The 21,369-nt window shown below is 59.4% G+C and overlaps 2 protein-coding genes and 1 long non-coding RNA gene across 3 annotated transcripts; 1 reads left to right on the top strand and 2 right to left on the bottom strand.

Annotated features, from left to right (window-relative positions):
* Window positions 1-5,431: 5,431 nt before the first annotated feature.
* LOC112651773 (uncharacterized) lies at window positions 5,432-7,636 on the bottom strand. The gene is made up of 2 exons (XR_003131029.3): window positions 7,393-7,636; window positions 5,432-6,646 (listed from the first exon to the last, which is right to left on the bottom strand). It is a non-coding gene; the product is annotated as an uncharacterized LOC112651773 (long non-coding RNA).
* Window positions 7,637-9,426: 1,790 nt separating this feature from the next.
* Window positions 9,427-13,428, bottom strand: ZNF503 (zinc finger protein 503). Its single transcript, XM_025434645.3, has 2 exons — window positions 12,867-13,428; window positions 9,427-12,047 (listed from the first exon to the last, which is right to left on the bottom strand). Exons 1-2 carry the CDS (start codon window positions 13,188-13,190, stop codon window positions 10,410-10,412), a joined length of 1,962 nt encoding a protein of 653 aa, XP_025290430.2. The 5' UTR covers window positions 13,191-13,428; the 3' UTR covers window positions 9,427-10,409.
* LOC112651414 (putative uncharacterized protein encoded by ZNF503-AS2) lies at window positions 13,428-20,945 on the top strand. The gene is made up of 3 exons (XM_025434646.3): window positions 13,428-13,614; window positions 13,876-14,038; window positions 19,205-20,945. The coding sequence occupies exons 2-3, from the start codon at window positions 13,886-13,888 to the stop codon at window positions 19,736-19,738; spliced, it is 687 nt and encodes a 228-aa protein (XP_025290431.3). The 5' UTR covers window positions 13,428-13,614; window positions 13,876-13,885; the 3' UTR covers window positions 19,739-20,945.
* Window positions 20,946-21,369: the final 424 nt, after the last annotated feature.

Genomic DNA, 21,369 nt, shown 5'->3' on the forward strand with positions numbered 1-21,369 from the left:
TGAAGGAGCACCAAGAGGGAAGGAACTTGGGGCCCTGAATGCCATCACATAGCAAAGCAGCCCCACCAGCATTGACAACAGAAACCTGAGAGAAACTTCTGTTTGATTAAAGTCACTGTATTTGAGGGTCTCTGCTCCAGCAGTGTAGCTCAATAACATAGGCTAAAGACCTCAGGACTATACTTGCCTTCCTTCTCTCCTTTCTAGTCCTTGCCCATCGCTGAATCCAGGCCGTTATACCTTCTCACTGTCCTTGGAATCATCCTCGCTTTGCCTGTCCTGCAGCCTCTCCTCTGCTTCCAGCTCTCACCTTCTCCTGTCTGAACTATCCGACCTCTGACCAGTCCTTTCCCCAGTCCCTCATTATTCCACCCCGTAATGGTTTTCTATTGCTCTAAGACCTCTGATGGTTCCCCACTGCTTATCAAAGAACAAGACACCATCTATTCCCACCATATTCCCACCCACTCCCTCTGCTACAGCCAGGTCCCTACCAAGCACCCTCATGGGCTGTCCCTGATCCCTGCTTTAGATCCTGCTGGTCCCTCCTCCTAATTTCCAAGTTGTCGTTGATGTTTCATCCACCAAATGCCTATTCATTGCCACGCCCAGATCAAGTGCTCCCCCCTCCTCAGTGATCTCCACGTCCTCCTATGGGAATTAATCCTGTGCCTCCACTGGGATAGCACATATCACAACCACCTTAAAGCAACAGTTGTTTCTCGGACCCACTAGACTGGACAGCAAGTGGTTTGAAGGCAGACACCATTTCCTGGTCATCTATTTACTGCCTTCATGCTGCGTGTGCAGCAAGAGCTCATTATATGCTTGCCAGTGAAAACAGTCACTTTCCCTGTCCGGAGGGTCACAACTTTGACTAGGCAGTGAGGACCAAGGTTGTCTTCATTCTTGCCTGGGGCCCCCCTCAGGGAACACTAAGAGAGGCAAGGGGGCCTGTCTTTCTCACACTTCCCTGGGGACTGGGAAAGGAGCAGCTCTGAGGGTAGTACCTTGAATTGAAGTACATAGGTTTTGTAGGCATGGGCTCTGGAGTGAAACAGCTCTGGCCTTGCATTTCAGCCCACCGCTTACTAGCTGTGTGACTTCACACATGATACTAACGTCTCTGAATCTCAGTTTTTCTTTTATTAACACTAGATTAACATAGTACTCATGTCCTAGAGACCTTACAAGGATGAAGAAAGATAATATAAAGCAAGAGAAAGTTCTTTGGCATAAGGAAAATGCTCACAAAATGGTAATCATCATCATAATCTCCATCATCCGATTTCTTTCCTATGGCCTGAGACTCTGGCTGGTGAGAGAGCACCAGGGTAGCCTCCACTCTAGGCCTGGCCCACTGGAATCCTTGCTGTCAGATAGGGTTTCCCCATGAGCAGAAGTTAGAGAATGTGCATCGTCATAACTGGCTTGGCCCCAGCTGGGCAGTTTGCTGGGTACTTGTAGGAGGTGGTGTCTGGTGGGGTTGGGGGGGGGAAGGGGCCAGCTGCCTGTGGCTAACCTCAAAGGGGCAGGGTTAAATGAGATTTGGCTGGCCAGCATCAATAGCCGAAGATCCAGAGTCAGGAGTATAGAACTGAGCAGGCTGTAGAAGCTGCTAGGCAGCCAAGGCTCCCCACATCAGGTGGGCTGCCAACATCATTCCATAGTTGTGGATCAGCTTTGGTGTGAAGGATATGGACCTGCCCAGCAGAAGGGATCCAACCCCCCAGATGACTGGGCTTTGGTTCTAGCAGATGGAAGGTACTGAGGGCAGTTGAAAGATGGCTTGCATATAGTGGTATCAGAGAGGGGGCTATCCTCTCCTTAAATACACCACACACTTAAGTTTGGGGGCAGCAGACCCTATCCACATCCTCCTTTCTGGTGCTATCAGGGAGGAGGCTCCCCGCTTCCCACTGATTCAGAGCCTGAGCTGCTGGATCTGAGGATTGAGCCATCTAAGTGGGATGAGATTAGGTGGGTCCAGTGGTTTGCTGGTGAACAGTTAGCAAACAGCTCTCTGGGGGGAGGAAGCCTTCATTTGTAGTGTTTGCCGATTGCTTTTGTGTAAATGCTGCCAACCATGGCTGATGTCAAGCCATCACCAGAATGCCATAGAATGAGAAACTGGGAAGAGGTGTGGCCAATTTTGTGAGCCAACATGAACTGATTCCAGCACACCACTGGGTGGGCTCTGACACCTTTGTTAGGGGAGGAAGGCAGATGTGTGTGTCTTCAGTGTACAGAGAGGCTGAGGTCACTATGCAGTGGTGAAAAGCACAAAAATTATGGCTCTGGAGTCGAAGGGCCTATACCAGAATCCCAGCTCTGCCACTTGCTGGCCGTGTGACCTTGGGCAAGTCACTTTACCTCTCTGTGCCTCAGTTTCCTCATCTATAAAGTGGGGTTCATCATAGTGCCCACTTCACAGGGTTCTGCTGCACGCTGCATGCTGGCTTGTGGTAGGTTGACATAAATGTTATTTATTACAGTTAATCACACAGAGTCGTTGGAATGTTGCCTTGGTCAGAATAGTTTAGAGCTGAAAACCCAGAATCCCCCATGGCATTTCCCAGAGGCATAGTCTTTTTATATTTAATCTTGGATTTCCTTCAAGACTGAGGATTTTAAATCCACAGGTCCATGAACTACCTGAAATTACGTTTCCAGTGTTGAGTATGTGCGCTTATTTCTATTAAGAGGGGCTGTGGCTTTCATCTGCTTCTCAAAAAAAAAAAAAGGCCTGTGGTTTCTGCATCCTTCCCTCAACCCACAAAAGGCTTAAGAACTGGTGATGTGGACGGTGTAGAATTCCCACAGCACAGGAACTGCCCCCGGAGGATGTGGGGGAGAGGAGATGCTCGTGGAGTGTGTGGAAGGAAGACTGCAGAGTGGCAGAGACACCCGCAGAGGTTGGTGAGACCTCTGAAACGTCTCTCCTCCGTGGAGACCTAAGGCTGAGGAAGCTTCCAGCAACACAGCACTGAAAAAGCTCACACTAGTGCATCTGTTCCTGATTTCTCCTACCCCTCCAGTTCCCAGAGCGTCCTCGGGCCTTCTGCTGCCCCGGCCCTCCTGGATCCACCAGGAGGGGCCTGCCCTGGCAGGGGGGAGGCTGCTTTGCGGGAGGCATGATTCAAATTCTGATTCACTGGTGCTGTTTGTGTTCTTTCAGGTTTCTGGAGTTACACCAGAATTATTTAAGGTAAGGTCAGCACAAAGTGGATTTAGCATCGGCCTGCCTCTGTTTTGAGTTGGAGACTGTATTCGGTTTTTTCTTAGTAACATGGAAAGGGGTGGCGGGTAAGGTTACAGTGCTTCTCCCTTTCCACCCACTTGTTTTGTGTTTTTGTTTTAAATTTAAAAGACCACCTCTTCCTCTTGCTGGCTTCTTGTTGTGTGTGGCATTCGGGGCCAAAATGAAGAGGTCTCTAAGCAAAGGGGGAAAAATGTACTCTTGACAAATTTCACCCTAAATCATTGCAGCATGCAACTCCAGGCACCTGAAAGGAAGAAAACCCCCCAACCTTGGACTATAACTTCTGGGGGCTTATGAAGTACCACCCGTGCCCACTCTAACAATAAGAATCTGTGGTTTAGAGGTAGAAGTCACTATCCAGGGACCCCCTGAAAGGCCACCCACCAAAAAGCTCTATTAGGACCCTGGTTCTGGTTGACCCCATCCGTGGATTGCAGGGGAGTCTGCTAATGTCGTGTCCCCGCTCCCGCCCCTCCAGCTCCCCTTGGTAACAGAACCCTGAATTTATCTGAGGCAGCAGTGTGCCCAGCTAAACATTGCAGTTCCCAGCCTCCCTTGCAGCTAAGCATGCCATGAGACTAAGTTCTACTCAATGAGGTATAAGCTGAAGTATTGCCTGTGGATTCCAGAGAGACTCATTAAAAAGGAGGAGGCCCTTTTACCTTCCTTGTTTCACTCTTCCTTCCTGCTCCTTGGGATGAGGGAATGGGAGCTGAGCCCCAGCAGCCATCTTGGACTCAGAGATGCTGTGAGGATAGAAGCTTCCAGGTTGGGGTGGCCCAACAGCCCAAGACAGAATGCTCTGGGTCCCTGATGACTGAGGGCCATTCTTCGCCTGGACTGCCCACCTCCAGACTGCGAGAACATTTTTCTTCTTCAAGCACTATTTAAGGATCTAACTGATGCACAGAAGCTTACTCAGGCCTGAGTTTTGCTGCCTCGGACAAAGACATTCTGGGGTCCTCTAAGGTCACTGTGACTTTTCCTCCTACTCTTTTTGAAAGAATCACCTCACTCAAGATGGCCCAGTACTGTGGCATCTTCCCCCTTCCATCTTTTGTGTTTGTTTTCCTCTGTCTTTCCCTCTCTCCCTCCTCTTCTGTCCTTCCCTCTACCACTTATTGAACATCTACTATGTTCTAGGTACCATGCTAGCTGCCAGGACGAGAAATAGGTATAGAAGACAGTCTTCTGCCCCAGTGCCTCAGAGTCCAGGCTGTCAGGAAAATGTAAGGAGATATGATGGTAGGATGGACAGGAGCTACAGGAGCAAAGAGAAGGACAGAGATTCCAATGGGAAGGATCTATGGGCTTCCAGGAGGACATGACACAGGCCTGAGATTTAAAGCAGGAGTTTTGAGTTGCTGGAAATTAGGGGGAAAAATACAGAGGACAATGATTCCAGGCACAGGGACTAGCAGAGTAAAGTGCTGTCATTAAGGATTTGAGCTCTGGAGCACAGAGGGACTTCTCAGCTCTCTCTCACTTGTAAAACGAGACTAGTAATGTAACTAGGACTGGACGAGTTCCTGGAAGGTAAGTGTGCCATATATGTTCCTTGTTAACATTATTGTTGGTAAGTGTGGGGCTCACCCAAGGTGTGCACCGTCCAATATTGGTTTTGGAGACAAGTGTCACAGAGGCCAGAAGAGACTTGTCCATGGTCATGCAGCTCTGAAGAGGCACCATTCAAACCCAAGTGTCCTCAACCCTAGTCCAGTGGCCTTCATGCTTCTACCTTCTGCCTTTGCAGTAAGTGTGCAGGGAATGCGACCAAGGAAAGATCAATGAGTGGTGGTGGTGGGGGAGGAAACCTGGAGGGCTTCCTGGAAGAGATGAGTCTTGAGGGAAGGGGAGTTTGGAAGGCATTTCAGGGAAGGAGTGTATGATGAGCACAACAGACCAAGGTGTTGGGGACTAGCTGGCTGGCAGAGGGTCTGGATTGTGAGGACCGGTAAGACACAAATTGAGACAGGCAAAGAGGGGCCAGATTAGAAGATGACCCACCTCCTGATGGCACTCTGATGGCCAGGTGGTGGAGTGAGCGTTTGAGCTGGTGGGCCACAGGGAGCCCCAGTTATGCTTGAGCAAGAGGCCTGGTCAGAATAAAACAAAACTTTGAGAAGGGAAGAAAGCTGTCTTTACTAAGAATCAGTGTGGGCCAGAAAGTAGGTTAGGCATTTTCACATCATTTTATTTGAGCCTCACAACAACTCCACCGGGGGTTAGTATGAATGCCCCTACTTTACAGATGAGGAAACCGAGGCCCAGAGAAACTGAGCTATCGACTTGAGCCAAGGGTGGAGCTCCAAGTTCGATTTAGATCAGCCTGACCCCAAATCTGTGCTCTTTCCACTGCACCATGTGGTTTTCCGTTGTCTTTACTCAGAACGTCCCGTGTGCTGTGGGTTTCCCCGTGAGGTGTGGCTGCCTTGCCAGAGAGTCTTTTTTGCAAAACCCCAGGGGTCACACACAGGGCAGAAAGGGCTCAGTATCCCTGGGACTTTGGGGACCCCCCAGCACAGGGTAGGGTGAAGTACTCGGGTTCTGGCCTTCGTAGAAATGGGTTCAGATCCTAGCTTTGCCTGAACTTGAGCAACGTCCTTCAATCTCACTGAGCCTCAGCTGAGGCAGGGCAGCAGGATGAGCCCTGGATTCGGAGCCAGCCTTGGCATAGCTTCGAACCCCAGCTGGAAGTGACAAATACCTGAGGAGGTGAAATGATAAGATACCCGTGTTCACCTCAGAATAACGGGTTGGGGGGTGGGGATGGGGGAGGGAAACAAGATTGGCCACGAGTTCCTAACTGAGGCTGGGTGATGGGTTTCCGGGGTCTTTCATACCACTCTTTCTACCTCTGTGTATGTTTGCAAATCCATAATAAAAAGTAAAATAATAATAACCATAGTAAAAACACTGAGAACTTAAAAAAAAAAACAAAAAAACCCCCAGACAACAACTATGTCCACCACACTGTTCTCCTGTCTCAGAATCTCTGGTTCCCAGCAACGGTCATGCTTTAACACCCCTAATGAGAGCAGGTCAGCCCCAGCTCTGTAGTCTCTCTGAGCAGGGCCGGGCCTCGAGCCTTGGTGGGGGAGGAACCCTAAGCCAGTATGTGCAGAAGGGGCCCTCGGATGGTCCCCCAGGGACAAGTCTCCCCTTCTGGGCAACTTTTACATGTTTTCCAAAGCACAGGGAGTTCATCAACCAGAGGGGCTTTCTCATCCGCCTTTCGGGACTGCTTACAGACCACCGGGCACAAAGACCCCAGGGTCACCGTGTCACCCCCCAAGGCATAGACGGGGTCAGGAGTTGAATGGAGGGAGTCTGGCGCTGTCTCTGCAGGTCTTGCCACAGTCTTCCGGGACTCAGTTTCCCCATCTGTCAGGGCGGAGAAAGGGATGGACAGCCCATGGCAAGGGCTAGGCCCTAGGGGACCCCTTCCGCTCGACAGACAGGTGCCCCGTCAGAGCCTCGAGGGTGGCGGTGGGAGCCTGTGGTTGGGGAGCAGCCCCTGACATCTGGGCCAACCCCTGCGGGAGAGAGCGCCAGAGCGAGAGGAGCCCAGCGGCAGCCGCCAGAGCAGGTGGGGAGGCGCAGGGGACACGGTTCCCAGCCGGAGGGGGGCGAGGAGCGGCAGAGACGCGACCCCAGACGCCGCCCCGCCTGCGATCGCCGGGGCGCGGGGCGGCGGGATGGGCCCCCAGGCGGCGGCCGGCGCCGGGCCCGGTTCGCGTTCTCCTCCGCGGCCTGCTGGGCTCCGCAGCGCCGCCTGGCGGACACGCCGCTCTTGGCTGCGGCCTGCGCGGCGGCCGGCGGGGCTCGGGGACCCCGCGGCGGACCCGGAGAGCGCGGGAGGGAGCCGCGAGCGCCCCGCGGGCCTGGGAGTGCGTTCCCCGGGGCGCACTCGCACCCGGGCCGGCGTGCGCAGCTCAGGCGGGCACCCCCTGCGCCGGCCCGGCGCCCGCGCGCCTCAGGTCCCTCCGCCACGTCGGGGGGCGCTCCTCCCTGCGGCCCCGCGCGCCCCAGCCCCGGCGTTGCGCTGCCTCTGCGCAGCTTCTCCGGGACCGAGGTCCCGTTAAAATCGCTGGGAGTTTTGGGTTGGATTTTTTTTGTTAATAACATACCCAGGGTGGGCGTGAAGGCACGACCTTGTCCAGTTGCTCTCCCTGCGGGTCTCAGACCTGAAATCCCAGGGCGGGGTAACTTCTCGGTCCTTCTCCGCCCATGCGGGTCCCGGCGGGCGAGGCGTGGTGGCGCAAGGACCCCTGTCCCGAGGCGCGAGGCTCACGGGGAGCAGCGTGTGGCCCCGAGGGGCCAGGGGCGCGGGGCTAGCGCTGGGGAGAGGAGCAGGGGCCTGGCTCTCACGTCCGCGCCGCGGGCCCCGCAGCAGCGGGGACTGGGGGCGCACCCCCTCCTGGCACGCGCGCCCCTCCCGCTCGCCGGGGTGCCCGGGGCCGGGGGTCTGTCCCGGAGCCCCGGGATGACTTGGGCTTCCCCCCCCCCCGACACCCCCTCCCCCCGCCATCGGCCCGGGTTTTCGAGGCGCCAGGCCCAGCCCAGCCCCGCTTCCCTGGGCCGCAGCGGAGGGACACGGCCCGCGGGTCCCCCTCCGGCGCCAGCTCGGGTCCCCGCAGTCGGGGCGCGCGGGCGGGCGCGTGGGGGGCGACGGGGCCGGGGTCTCCACCAAGTTGTCTCCCGGGGGTGGGGGCCGGAGAGCGCCCGCGGCGTCCCGTGGGTCACCGGGGTGGCTGTGCGTGCCACCCGGGAAGAGGCCCGCGGCCGTGAGGCTGACGCAGGGAGGAGAGCGGGAAAGTCTCCGGGTCGCCAGCCCCCGAGCCCCGGGCGGCGGGAACGGCGCGGTGGGCCGACCGAGGCCCGGGGCTGGGGGCGGCCTGTGCGCGGCGGAGAGCCTCCCGAGGCGGCAGGGGGAGCCTGGCGCCGAGGGAACCCAGAGCGGCCTGACCCCAGGGAGAGGGGATCCGGGTGCGCGCACCCGCCGCGCCTCCGGGGTCCCGGGGTCCCAGCAAAGGGGCGCACCGGGCCCAGAGCTCCCGCGGCCCGGGAGGGCGAGCGCCCCAACAGCCGGGAGACCCGAGCTCGCGCGCAGGGCTGAGCAGCAGCGTCTGCGGGGCGGGGGGCGGGGAGCCGGGGGCGGGTGCACCGGGCCTCGGCCCCTTCCTACACCCTCAAAAAAATATAGATTAGGGCTCTTCTCTGCGCGGTTGCCTCGGAGCTACGTGCAGCTCGGTCCCGCCGCTCCAGCTGGGGAGGAGGGTCCCGCCGCGCCTTCTCCGGTCCCAGCCGGCAGCCCCGGGACAGGCCCTCGGCGCCCCCCTGGATGCCCCGGCGAGACCGAGGATGGGCTCGGGGCCCCTCGGGGCCGAGTGTGAAGGGGCTTCCAGGTCTCAGGCCCGGCGCGCTCTGCTGCGGCGCACCCTGGGGTGCAGCCGGGGCTGCAGGGCCATCTGGACGCGGAAAAGCAGCCCCGGCGCCGGCGGGCGCGGGGTGTCGAGGGGTGGGCCCCGGCGGCCAGAGGGAGAAAACGAGAGCGAACTCCCTCTCCCCACCCCGGGGGGCTAGAAGGTTCCGGCGACTCTTCCCAGGCCTGGGAAACAGGCTCCCGAGGGCTCACGGTGCCCCGACCTCTCCCGGCTGCGCGCCTGGGACGGGGGCTGTTCGGAAAGACGCGGCCCAGGGGCAGTGGCACCTCCGGGGGGCTGAGGCCTCGGGGACAGTCTGGGACTGCGCCGTTCTGTACAAAGCAAAAGCCAAATTCTCAAAAATCTCAAGAGGGAAAGAATGATTTTTTAAGAATCATTTTTTTTCCTTTCACTTTTAACAAACCGTGTGCCGGGAGAAAAATTAAAGACTAAATGAGTGATGGCTCAGGACACTATCCACAAATCTGTGAAATCCCCTGTTTAAAAATATTTTCCCCAAGGCCAGCCCCACGACTGGCCAGTCCTTTGCCTCCTCCCGAAAATCACAACAAAAACAATAGGAAATGCAGCCACGGTCCTGGGAAGTAGGAGTAGCCGTGAGGCCCAGGGAACCCACTGCGGCCGAAACTGCCACGCTCTTCCTTTCTCTTTAACCAAAAAAAAATAAATAAATAAATAAATAAATAAATAAATAAATAAAAATAAAAAAGATAATAATAAGAAGTAAAACCTTTTAATACATCAAATATACGGAATTTTAATCTTTAAAGCGATACATTGTCTATTATTTTAGTACATGACGTAAACCTTACTTGTCCCCTTCTCAGCGGGTGGACTTAAAAATTAAAAATAGTTGTGTTCCTTTTAAAGAACAAAATAAGGCAAATGAGGTTTTGGAATAGAATTGTTTTTCCTTTTTTTTTTTTTTGTTTTCTTCCAGAATACATACAAAAAAATACCCATTCTCTTTCGATGGTATACACCTTAAAAATAATTGCAATTTGAAATCAGAGCTGACAAATTGTGACTTGTTTTGTTTTGTTTTTTCTTTTTTTGTAACAAACATGCATGTAAATTTGTGTTTCAATCAGACATTAAATAAGAACGTACAATACAATAATAGCAATTTTAAAGTAACATTAAAGAGAAGACCTCTAGTTCTGTGGCGGTTTTGTATTTATTTATAATCTACAAGGGACGGGAGGGTTTGTTTTCCACACTTTTACCCTCGAGATTTAAATTTTTTTTTTTTACCCCTCCTCCTTTTTTTTTTTTTTTCTTTTTTCTTTTTTTTTTAACCTACGGAGCTCAACCTAAATAATGCACTTTTGAACCACGGGTCCGCTTGGAGCTAACATAAATAAATACCAGTGTCCACCGATGCAGTCCTCAGATGAACACTTTCTCAATTAATTTTTTCCTTCTTTTTCTATAAAAAGTCAAATGATATTTTTTTTCCAACTTTTATAAAGTTTGGGTGGGTGGGGAGGTGAGAGGGTGGGGGTGGAAAGAGGAGTTTCCCACCGGGTCTCGGTCGCTGTTTCGGGTAGATAGATACGGCATATATATATTTTTTCCCCTCTCCTGGCCCGGGGCATCCCCACGCGCGGGTGACAGTAGCCTCTGCCCTGTTCCCACCCCCCTCGGCTCCTCCCTCCCCCCTGCCCCTTCCTCTCCCTCGCTGACCCTCCCCACCGCCCTCACTGATACCCCAGTGCCGAGGCCGTGGTCAGTCTCTGTCCGTAGAGGGCGTAGGGGGAGTAGTAGGGTCCGGTGGCGGCGGGCACGGGCACGGGCGCGCCGGGCGTGGGGAGCGGGCTCTTGGAGTAGGGGTGGTAGCGGCTGCTGAGTCCCAGCGCGTGGTGGGGGCTGCGCAGCGCCAGCGTCCCGGGGCTGCCCGGAGCGCCCGACGTGGGGATGTGCATGTGGCACGCCATGGCAGCCGCGGCGGCGCTGGCCAGGGACGAAGAGCTGGGGTAGCCCGACAGCAGTTTGTCTGTCCCGGGGAAGGCCGTATGGGTCCGCAAGTGGCTCAGCAGCTCTTCGGACGTGGCGAAGCGCTTGTCGCAGGGCCCGTTGGCCGACACCCAGTTGCAGATGTGCGGGAGCGGGTCGTTCGGGAGCATGAAGCCGTAGGGGTAGAGGGGGTGGCCGGCCAGGGAGGGCGGCGTGGCGCCGGCGGCGGCGGCGGCCGTCAGCGACGAGTGCACGCCGTGCAGCGGGTGCGTGGGGTACACCAGCGGGTATCCGGACTTGAGCGCCGCGGCCGCCGCGGCCGGATCGTGAGCGCACGACGCGCTGGCCGCCGCCGCCCCGGCCAGGTGGCTGGCGCAGTGGTAGCTGAGGCAGTACGGGTCCCGGCACAAACTAGCTGTCATCACGGAGGGCGGCGACGCCCCGGCCAGGGGGCTGGAGCCGGCCGGCTTGCTGCAGCCCAGGGAGCCCGCCGCGGCCGCCGCCAGCTGCGCCCCCACCAGGCTGCCGGGCTTGGTGGGGTCGAGAGCCACGCCGTGCGGCAGGAACTGCGGCGGGTAGCCCGCGTAGGCCCCGGCCAGGCTGCCCGGGTAGGTCATGCCCGCGGGGGGCAGAGGGAACACTGTCTGGCCCGGCTTGTAGGGCGACACGGGGGCCACCAGCCCGGAGCCCAGCACCGAGGAGGAGGCGGGCGCGCTGGGGCCGGAGCCGGAGCTGGAGCCCGAGGAGCCGCCGCAGTCCGAGCCTAGGGCCTTGCCCCCGGGCCCCCCATCTGGGTGCTGGTTCACGTCCACATTAATCCCTCCGCCGCAGCTGATCCGGCCGTGCGCCAGCCCCGCGGGTCCCCCTTCGGCCGAGGCGCCCCCGGAGCCCTTGCTGGCGCCGCCGCCGCCGCCCACGTCGGGGTCCTTCTTGTCGTCCTTGCCCTCCGGGCCGCCCCCGGCCGAAGGCAGCATGCCTCCTGGCGAGCAGGCCGACGCGCTGGAGCTGGGGCTGCCTGTCCTGGGCGTGAATGGCTGGCAGGTGGCGCTCGGTACCCGGAATCCGGACTTCTCGGCCGAAACCCCCCCGCCGCCGCCCCCGCCGCCGCCGCCGCCGCCGCCGCCGCCGCCTCCCGGCTCCTTCTTATCCGAGCCGGGCTTGGAGTACGGCTTGAAACTCGACTTGTCCTCCACGCCGATGTCGCTCAGCTTGAGGGGGCCCGACTTTGCGTCCTTGTCGCCCCCGGTGCCGCTGCCCGCACCGCCCGCGCCGCCCCCGTTGGAGGCGACAGAGGAGAGTTTGGAAGAGGGCGAGGGGTCGGGCTTCCCGATCTGTGAGCATGTTTGCGCCAACAGCGCCAGCGGGCTCTTCTTGGCATCAAGCTGCGGGTCAGACGTGGGGTTGGGGGGGTGGCACAAAGAGAAAGAAGGGGAAACCCTTTAGAATCCTGGCTTCTGGGGTTCAAACGCCCTTCCGCAACCGCCAGTGTGGATCCTCCCAGCTCTCGGCGCAATCCTAGGCAGCACCACTTCACCCTCCTCGCCAAACGGACAGACAGACCGACACGGACAGACATTCGCCCTTGAGAAAGGCGGCAGTCCGCCCCACCCCCCTTGCCCCGCGCCCCGGCCAAATCAGGATCTTTCCTGACCTTTCTAAGAGCTAACCGTATTTTTTTTTTTTAAATACTCAGTAAATGTTTTGGTTTCCGACTCCTAGACCCAGGACTATACCTTTGCGCCCCCCCGCCCCCCCCACATACACACACGCACATCCCCAATTATCCAGAGTAAGGGCTTGGGCAGTTGGCGCCTTAGAGGCTGTGTGCAAATACCAGCTTCTGGGGAACCTTAAGATTGCGACTTTGGAACCGCATTTCGACTTCCGCCCGTCTTCCGGGGCCCAAAGTGAGGGGGCCTGGGTCCGGGTTGGGGCTTTAATACCAGAGAGAGAAATAAGTTTTGGCCGCTTTGTCCCCTAGCAATCACACCCCATCTACCTCCTCCCCCTCTTTCCGCCCTAGTTTTACGGGTTCGGGAGCACTGTGCTCTCCCCCCATCCCAGAGCTGAATCACTCTGACCTCCCGCCCCCCCAGCCCCCATCCCCCACACACACTCCCACCCCCAGATCCCGAGAGCAAGAAATCCCACGGAGCGGCAGCCGGGGGGGGGTCCCCGCGCGAGCCGGGGACAGTCCTTACCTCGATGGGGCTGACGGGAGTGGAAGGCAGGGGCTGCAGGTACTCGGGGTGCAGAATGTGGCCAGTCCGTGCCGTCAGCATCTTCAGCACCTTGATGGGCAGGCGGTTAGCCTGGCGGAGAGGGTCAGAGGGGGGCACAGCGTGCACAAAAGGCTTGGTGCTGCCGGCCGGGGACGAGCCTTGGCCGGGGCCGGAGCTATTTCCAGAGAGCGCGCTGGTCCAGGCAGGGTCCGCGCCGCCGCCGCCGCCGCCGCCGCCGCCGCCGCCGCCGCCGCCGCTGTGCTTACTGCTTCTTAGGGCAGAAAGCGAGGGCGCTGTGCTCATGACCCACCCGCACGCATGGGAGCAGCGGGGGGAGGGCTCCGGGAGGCGCGGGGCGGGCTCCGGGCTGCGCGCTCGCCCGGGGAGCAGAAGCAGGAGGAGGAGGAGCTGGTGCGGCGGCCACGGGCACCCGGCGCGCCCTCTCGGCGCCTGGAGCCAGAAGCGGATAATCCTGGGTGGCCCGCGGCGGGGCCGTGGCCGCGCGGGAGGAGCCGGCCGGGCTGTGCGCGCGCCGCGGGGCTCGCCGTGTCCGCCTCGGGCTGCGCCCCTGCGCTGCGCGCTGGCGACCCGGCGCTGGCGCTGCGCTGGGCGATGTGAGCCGCTGCCTGTCCAGCCGGGGCTCTGGCGAGGAAACTCACTTCAAAAGCAGCTGCACCGAGGGGGAGATTAAAGCCTTTGCCGCCTTCCAATCAAATGGGAGCCCGAGGTGATTGGAGGGTCAAGGGGATGTGACGCGTCCCGCGCCGCCGCCGCCGCCGCCGCCGCCGCCAGGACTCTCAGCGCTGGTTTTAATGGGCAGCTCCTTCTTCACCGCCCCCCTCCCGCGTGTCCCCTCCCTCGATTTCGCTCCGAGGACGAGCTGGACATTTATTCTGCGTTTGCTCTCGGCCGCCTCCCTCTTTTTTTCTTCTGCGTCGTCCTGCCTTTCCCGGGCTCGAAAATAAACCGAAACCTATTTTTTTTGCAGGAGGGTGCGTATGAGGAACAGGATTGAGGGAGTGACTAGAAGGCGCAGCGGCGGGAGTCCGGACAACGGCCCGACTTTCGGCTCCAGGGGTGCACAGGGGACCCACACACCAAATACTCTGTCTCGCTCAGTAACTGAAATCTCTCGCGGCGCGGCCGCCTGGGTAAGGAAAGGTGCGGAGCGGGTGACGGAGGAAGTCCGCCCGCCCGCTTTGATTTCCCGAGGTTCGGCAGCGGAGAAACCAGAAGCTAGGTGGGCAGTGGAGGCGGCGGCGGCGGCGGCGGCGGCGGCGGCGGCGGCGGCGGCGGCGGCGGCTCCTCTCCGGGCTGCGCGCGGGGCTCCCAGCCCTTCCCAGCCACGTGACGCCCGGGGACGCGCAGATTGGGGCTGGAGCGGGGGTCACATGTTTCCTCTGTTTCACACTCAGTCCCCCCCCCCCCGTTCTTACTCTCCCCTGCTACCCTCTCTTCTCCTCTCTCCCCCTCTCTCCCCAGTTCTTTGGGCATCTCCACCCCTCCATCAATTGTCAATGTTCCTCGACCGCAATCAATCAGTTATTTGTCAGCTCTTGTCAATCCGCCCGTGATTTATGTCAGCTTTTGTTGCTGATTACAAGGCGGGTGCGACTTGAAGGGACAAAGAGAGAGGGAGAGAGAAAGAGAGAGATGGAGAGTAAGGAAGAGACCAAGGGGGAACCAGCAGAGGGGGGGGGAGGAGCAGCCTCCCGGGATGGGGTGGGGGCGGCTCTAAGGGAAAGAATGGAAGAGGGGGAAAGAGGCTGTGTGTGTCAGGAAAATGAATAGTGAGAGTAAAGTGCGCAGGTGTGCCCAGGGCGCCGGGAGGGTGGCACAGGCCCGAGGTGCGCGCCTCGCCCCTCTCGGGGTGGAAGGACAGACCCCTTCCTACCTCTGGGACTTGGGTCTCTTGGGGCCGCGGAGGGAGAAGCTGCCCCGGGTACTCGAGGCGGGCGGCGGCGACGTCTAAGATGGGAGAGCTTTCTGTCCCCCGGAGAGTCAGTCCCTCGGGAGCGTGAGGAGGTCGGGCTGCTAGCCTGCGGCGGACCCCATCCTTCGTCCTGCCCCGACCCCAAACTCAGGCTTCCAAGAGCCCCGCACCACAACGTAGTGTCGAGTCCCGGTGGTCCGTGGTGGGGTCGCTCCCCCCCCCCCCGCCTTGATTCTCGAGCCCTGGCAAGGGCTGAGAGGCCGCGAGGAGGCCCGGCCTCGGGCGCACGGTGGAGAGGCGACTCGGGCGGACCCCGGCCCCCTCCCCAACCCGCTCCCACCCTGCGGTGTCCCCGCGGGCTGGGTGGCTGGGCTTACTCTGGGCTGCTCGCTCGAATTCCTAGGAACGCCGAGCGGGGACTGAGCTGCGGAGGGGAAGCCGAGGGAAAGGGCGAGAGCGGGAGGGGGCGGCTGCCTGTAGGAACTTGGGTCTTCCAGGGAAGCGGAGCGGGACTGCCGTGTTCCCCTCGATTTGCACCGTCACTCGGACGGTTTGGAAGGAAGAGGGGAGGCGCTGTGCGTGCCTCCGTGTACCTGGAGCTGGGTGCACAAGTGTGTGTGTGTACCTCCGTGCCGCTGTGTGCGTTCTCAGGGCTTTCTTGGGGAGCGTCCGGAGCGAGTTCGGAGGTCGCCTCCAGAAACTCGCAGAAACTGGAAAAGGGGGCAGGAGGAGGACACTACCCCTTCCTCGGAAGGACTTGGACGACTTTGAATCTCCCCTCCCCCACTTTTCCGCCCCGGCTCTTCTTTTGTTGTCAAGTCCTTTGATAAATGGTAGGGCAGGGAGCGCGGGGAGCCAGGAGCCGGTCTGTACCCGCGCGGGGGGCAGGGGCCGGGGCTGGCCACCCGGTTTCCTTCGGCGCTGCGCCCCGGACGGCGGGGGTCGGGGCTAGGACCTGCCCTCCGCAGGCTCGCCCTCTCCTCTCTCACCACTCCATCCACCACCACCACCACCACCCCCGCCTTTTTGTCTCTCTCCCACTCCACGCAGGTACCGAGAACTTTCTGGGGTGAGTTTTAGAATTTTCTCGTAGGCATTCTCTTCCTGCGTTTTCGTCTTATCCCTTGATCCTTTGGGTTGGTAAACTTGATGAGACCGTAACTTGACTACAGATGATCTGGATGGAGAAGAGGAAAGTGAGGCGGTGTGTGTTTGGGGCTGCTGTTGGTCGGGGTGTGTGCGTGCGTGTGTGTAGGTGTAAGCACACACCTGCGTTCAAGGGGATTTGAACGGTGCGGCACCCGAGGAAGGTGAGTCCGTGAGACGGCGGTGAGGCCACACGCGAGGTTGTGAAGGTGGTCTGAATAATCTTTGGGGAGTTTCGGAGGGCAGGACAGTCCTCAGCTGTCTCTGCGGGGCAGCGGGTGCGGGAGGCCGCCGGCGTCCTGCGGGCGTGATGGTGTCTGCGTCGCGGAGCGCGCGGCTGTCGAGGTGTCGGCCGGCATCCCCCGTAGAGCTCCCAGCTCCGCGAGCCCGGCCGTGGGCCGCGCGTCGCCGCAGCCTCCTCGACACGCCGCCGCCGGGACCCCGAAGGCTGGGGGCGGTGGCCAGAGCTGGCGGTGACAGCGGGCGTCTCCTCCCGCCCCGTCCCCGCCTCCCCCCGAGATCCCCCCCCCCCCCCCGCCTCGCCCCAGACTCAGTTCTTTGCCTCTCCTGGAATCCCAGCAGCTTTCTCTTTACATCGAGCGGTTCTCGGGCATCAACCCCGGCACCGAAAGCCTTGCGGGCACCAGAGAGTGGGCCCCGCGTGCCCCAGGAGGGGCGTGCCTCGGTGCGGCCGCACACGCTCGCAGGCCTGCGCCGGGCGGCGCGCGCGGGGGGACCGTGGTCCGCGTGCATCCGCTCTTCGCAAACCCCGACTCGGAAGGTCCGAGCGCACGGGGGCGCCTGGGGGCCTGCGCGCCCCGGGCTTTCGGGAGGCGCCGGCATCGGAGCCTGCGCACCTCGCCGGGGAGGCCAAATCCCTGAAGGCCTTGGAGGCCTTGGGGGTGGGGGAGTTATTAATTACTCCGCACTAGGCCTAAAGCCTGCAGCCCCAGCGGCGGTTGGCGTGGATGTCCTGCGGATTTTATTTGCACACAGTGTAAATGATTTGTTTTCTCTAAAAAAGGAGTGGGCATGGCAGATATTTGAGGAGGGGGTGGGAGGAGAAGGAAGGCGAGAGAGCTGAGGAAAAAAGTTTGAAAATGCCTTGAACTATTCACTGTCGAGATGGCTAATCAGTATTGAGGCCGGAGGGCAGGCGGGCCGCCTTTCACCGCCGCTTCCCTTTCATCTCGGGCTCGGCGGAGGCGCTCAATTAAAAGCCTATCAGTTTGTAAGTAAATCAACGCCTATCAGAGTTGTCACATCAAACAAAACGATTATTATTGCAGCCCGCCTCCCCTATTAATCTCCCTCGAAGATAATCCGCCTGACAGGTCAGGCCCGGCGAGCTGGAAAGCCTGGCCCAGAGCGCCCCAACAGTCCGGGACTGGCGCGCGCCCCTGGGGGCCTCCCCACCACGGTCCCGCCCCGCCTTGTGGTCCCCCGGGAGGGGGGAGAGCAGGAGCAGGCGGCGGCCGCTGGACCCGGGCCCGCCCCTCCGGACTGGGAGCAGGGCCCAGATTCGCAGGGCTAGTGGGGGACCGGCTCGGGCGGCCCTCACCTCTTCTCCGGCCTGCGGTGCCACCGGGCCTGCCGGAGCCACGGTCTGGTCCCAGGGCCTCGCCATCGCCTGTACACTTTTCAGATCGCCTCTCTTGACTTTTTCCTCTTTCCTTGCTTCTCTTTTTTTTGTTTCCCACCCACTTCTTTCTAGATTCCCTAACCATTTTATTCTTTTTTTTCTCTTCCTTTCCCCCCTTTCCTACTTGACAGGGAATATTTCCTATTCTCTCTCCCTCCTCTCGGTACACAGTATAGACCACTTTGGCACAGTCACACTTTCTGAAGCAGGGCATTCTTAGGGTCCGGGTTATTTCTCTGCGGCAGGGCTGCCTCGGGAGTGTGTGCAATTCCCAGGAACTCCTGACAAAGTCCTGCCTAATTTCTCCCCAAGCAGGGGCTCTCAGAAGCTCTGCGCCTGTGCCAGGGTTGGGTGCGCTTGGAGGGATGAGAAAAAAGGACCAGGGCAGTGTGATGGTTGGACTGTTGCAAGAGCCCTATTCTGGAATAAGTATCTGGCCTTGGAGTTTCACAGCTACAACGTCGCGGACCTCGCTCTTGGTGTTGCTTGAGCTTTGCAAGTGTGTGGAGGACACCCTCCGGGCATCTGGGCTTCAGCACTGAGTCTGTGAGGGGGTGCCTAACACGTAATAAGTAAATGCAGTCAGATAATCACTTCTATGGCTTCAAACCGGAGCTCCCCGGCTGGGTGGGGCCCAGACTCCGCATGGAAGCGAAATCCTGGCCTTCTCCGGTGTCCTCCAGCTTTGCGCTTTGAGACACCTCGGGATCAAGCACGACCTGTCTTTTTTCTGAGCTCTTGCTCCAAATCCATAGGCCCAAATGGCCACTGCCTAGCCCGCTGGAGCCAGGATTGTGGGGTCACTGAAGTGGCTAAGGGGGAAAGGTCCGCCGGCATGACCCCAGGTCCTATGACCCCAAATGCCAGGTTCATCGCCTGTTGAAGTCTCCCTCCCGGAGCATGAATCGTGGAGAACCCCGGAGGCAAGGCAGTGTTGGCTGTCCCGGCAGTGCCTCGCCCAGCAGTCACGGCGTTGTCCGAGGTCGAGGATATGGAATAGAGCCCACCTCAGCGTGCTCGGTGTCCAGAGCTGCAGCACCCGTGGCTCCCACCCCGGGTTCCCGAAAGCCCCCCTATTTGTGCACACCTTCCGCAGGCCACCTGGTAGTAATATTTATTTCCATGCCCAGAAATATTGTAGCGATGCAGTTCAATTATCTGTGTGCTTGCTCTCCTTAAATGTATTTATTTCACCTCTGCTCCTCCGCAGATATTTAAAGAGGCACACATAATGCATGCACCCTTCAACCTAGCAGAACTCACTCTGGTTATAGGAAATATTCGCTGGGTGGTTATTGGGACATGAAGGCTATCATCTCGAGCGGGAATTGCATTCAAGCAGGAACTGTTTTAAAAAAAACAACAACAAACTTGCTCTAGAATTTTTCTAACTAAACTGTATGTGTACACACCCAAGAATTTAATAATATTTTATATCCCTCTATAGATCTAAACATTCAAATGGTTATATTACATGCCCTTGAAACCGGAAGCGATCTTCCGTTCACACTAGACGTGGAGCTGTTTGTATAATGTTCATCTCCCTGCACTTACACATAAATCTTGCTCTAATAAATTCAACCTTGTCGTTTTTAGAATCGACGGGATTTCTCTGCGGTTTGCGCCTCCAGGATCCGAATAAATGCAGCTCGCAGGCATCCGGCAGGAAACGGCTCCCGGTTCGAGTGTATGCAGACGCATCGGCCCAGCGCGGGACGCGAGGTGGCTCCTGGTGATCTTGCGGCTGCAGGTCCGGCCTCCAAAGGAGACTGGGCTGTGAGCGCCCTCAGGCCGGGGGCGGCCCCTTGCTGCCCGGCAGTGCCCGGCAGCCCCCATCCCTGGGGGGGGGTGTGCTTCGGGAACCCGCCGGGCGGAGTCCGCCCTCGGCAAAAACTGAAAGCAAATGCCGAGGCAAAAGAAGCCCGAACTTTCTTCGACGCAACTTTGCCACAACGATCCGGTGGCGACTTAGGCAGGACCGCGCGCTGGTGCGTGCGCGCGCGCAAGGTGGGGGCGCCGCCTGAAGGAGGCTTGGGGCGGCCGAGCCTGGCCCGAGGCGAAACCCTAGGGAAGGCGCCTCCCCTTCCTTATTTCTCGCCAACCCCTCGGCCTCCGTCGGTAAAAAAGTAGTTTCCAGTGGGCAGCGGACGCCCAGTATGTGTTGGTGGGGATCGCACCAGGGAGAAGGAAGCTTTGTAAAAGTTGCAGAAAGAGCTCTGCCCAGAAGCGTCCGCCCAGCAGGGCTCGCAGGGAAGGTCGGGGGACCAGCTCACCTTCCCCGGGGCGGGATGCCTAGCAATCGGCTTGGGGAACCCCTGGCCCAGTCCTCTCCGCTCACCTCGAACCCCCGCGTAAATAACCCCCGGCGGGCTGCGCTGGAAACTTAGAGGCGCGGCGCCGCGGTTGGCGGGCGAGGCCCGGACGTTGAGCCGGCCCGCAAGGCCGCTTCTGGGCGCGCTCGGGCCCGGCCCTAAGACAGGCTTGCACGGGGGTGAGAGGACGAAGGTGGTTTCAGCTCCCGCCCGGCTGCCTAGACCGTCACCGCCGACCTCCCAGCTCCCTGGAGCGGGCGCTTCCCCCCTGGGAGCCGCGGCCTTGGGGGGGCCGGCGAGGGCGCAAAGTGCGCGCGCGGGCCGGCGCGGGGGTGGGGGGCGGCTGCCGGTCTCTCCGCGGGGCCTGTCGCCGGGCTGGCCGCGGCGGGTGAGTGATGAGGGCAGAGAAGGGCGCCCATAAATCGCGGGTGTCAGGGCGAAAAACTCTCTTTATTGTCTGCGTGATGGATGGGCCCGGGGACGAGACACCAAATACTTCGTATCGCCTTTAAATGGGAACACATTTTCCGCGGCCATAATTCATGTTTTTTAAATAGAAAGTTTGAAATGTTGCCTATATTTCACCGGCCCTGACATATTTATGAATCGCTCCCTGCATGCAAATATCATTATTTAAAGCGCCGGGGAGAGCTGGGGGGGGGGGTGGAGGGGAGGAGGCACGGCCCCCGTGGCGTGGAGGTGGTGAACCGGGGAAATGCGAGTGGAGAGGGGGGTGCATCTCCTTAAAGTGCGGACAATGAGGCGCAGGGGAAAGCCTTATCCGGAAGCCGAGCGCACCGGGGGCTCCCCTCCCGCGGCTGGATCCAGCGGGGCGGCTCCGGGAAGTTTGAGCGGCTCGGGACCGAGGACCCGCCCCTGCCCCCTGCGGGAAGACCCCGGGGGGGGGGGCTTTTGCGTCCCTCTCCGAGGCCCTGATCCGAGCCAAAGCCACCTTTTCCAAGGAGAAAATGTTTTTTGTTTTTTTTTTAATAAAAGAATTTAACAAACGCAAATAATAACAACAATCCAACACGTTTCGTGTTCTTTGCATTTGCATTGATTTTATTGATTTTCATTCTGCAAACCTCGGATTGCGCGCGCCCGGGAGGAGCGACCGTCAGACCCCAGGCGCCGCGGGGAGCGGGTGGGGGGGATGACCCGCCCGAGCTGCGGCCCCGGCCCCGGCCCAACCAGCTCACAACCTCGCAGGCACCACGGAGCCTGCGCAAGACGCGGGGACACCAATGATCCGGCTCCCAGGCTCTGGGGGTTCAGTCCCGCCCCCTCGACCTCCCCAGCGCTCCCGGGGGCCGCGTCCCGCCCACCCCCAGCCCCACCGTCCACAGTCGCTTTAGAAAAAAGCTGGGCACGTGCCGTCAGCCTCCCCCTTGCCCGTCCAGCCGGGGAGGCGCCCACACCTGCGTCCTCAGGAGCAGAGTCTTTACCTGT

This window comes from Canis lupus, chromosome 4, assembly GCF_003254725.2.
Source record: "Canis lupus dingo isolate Sandy chromosome 4, ASM325472v2, whole genome shotgun sequence".
Classification (NCBI taxonomy): Eukaryota; Metazoa; Chordata; class Mammalia; order Carnivora; family Canidae; genus Canis; species Canis lupus.

Coding starts and splice junctions, on each gene's coding strand:
- ZNF503 (XM_025434645.3), bottom strand. CDS start 13,190: ATGAGCACAGCGCCCTCGCTTTCTGCCCTAAGAAGCAGTAAGCACAGC. Junction 12,048..12,866: donor CTCCCGTCAGCCCCATCGAG/GTAAGGACTGTC, acceptor TCTGACCCGCAG/CTTGATGCCAAGAAGAGCCC.
- LOC112651414 (XM_025434646.3), top strand. CDS start 13,886: ATGAGGAACAGGATTGAGGGAGTGACTAGAAGGCGCAGCGGCGGGAGT. Junction 14,039..19,204: donor CTCGCGGCGCGGCCGCCTGG/GTAAGGAAAGGT, acceptor TGTCGTTTTTAG/AATCGACGGGATTTCTCTGC.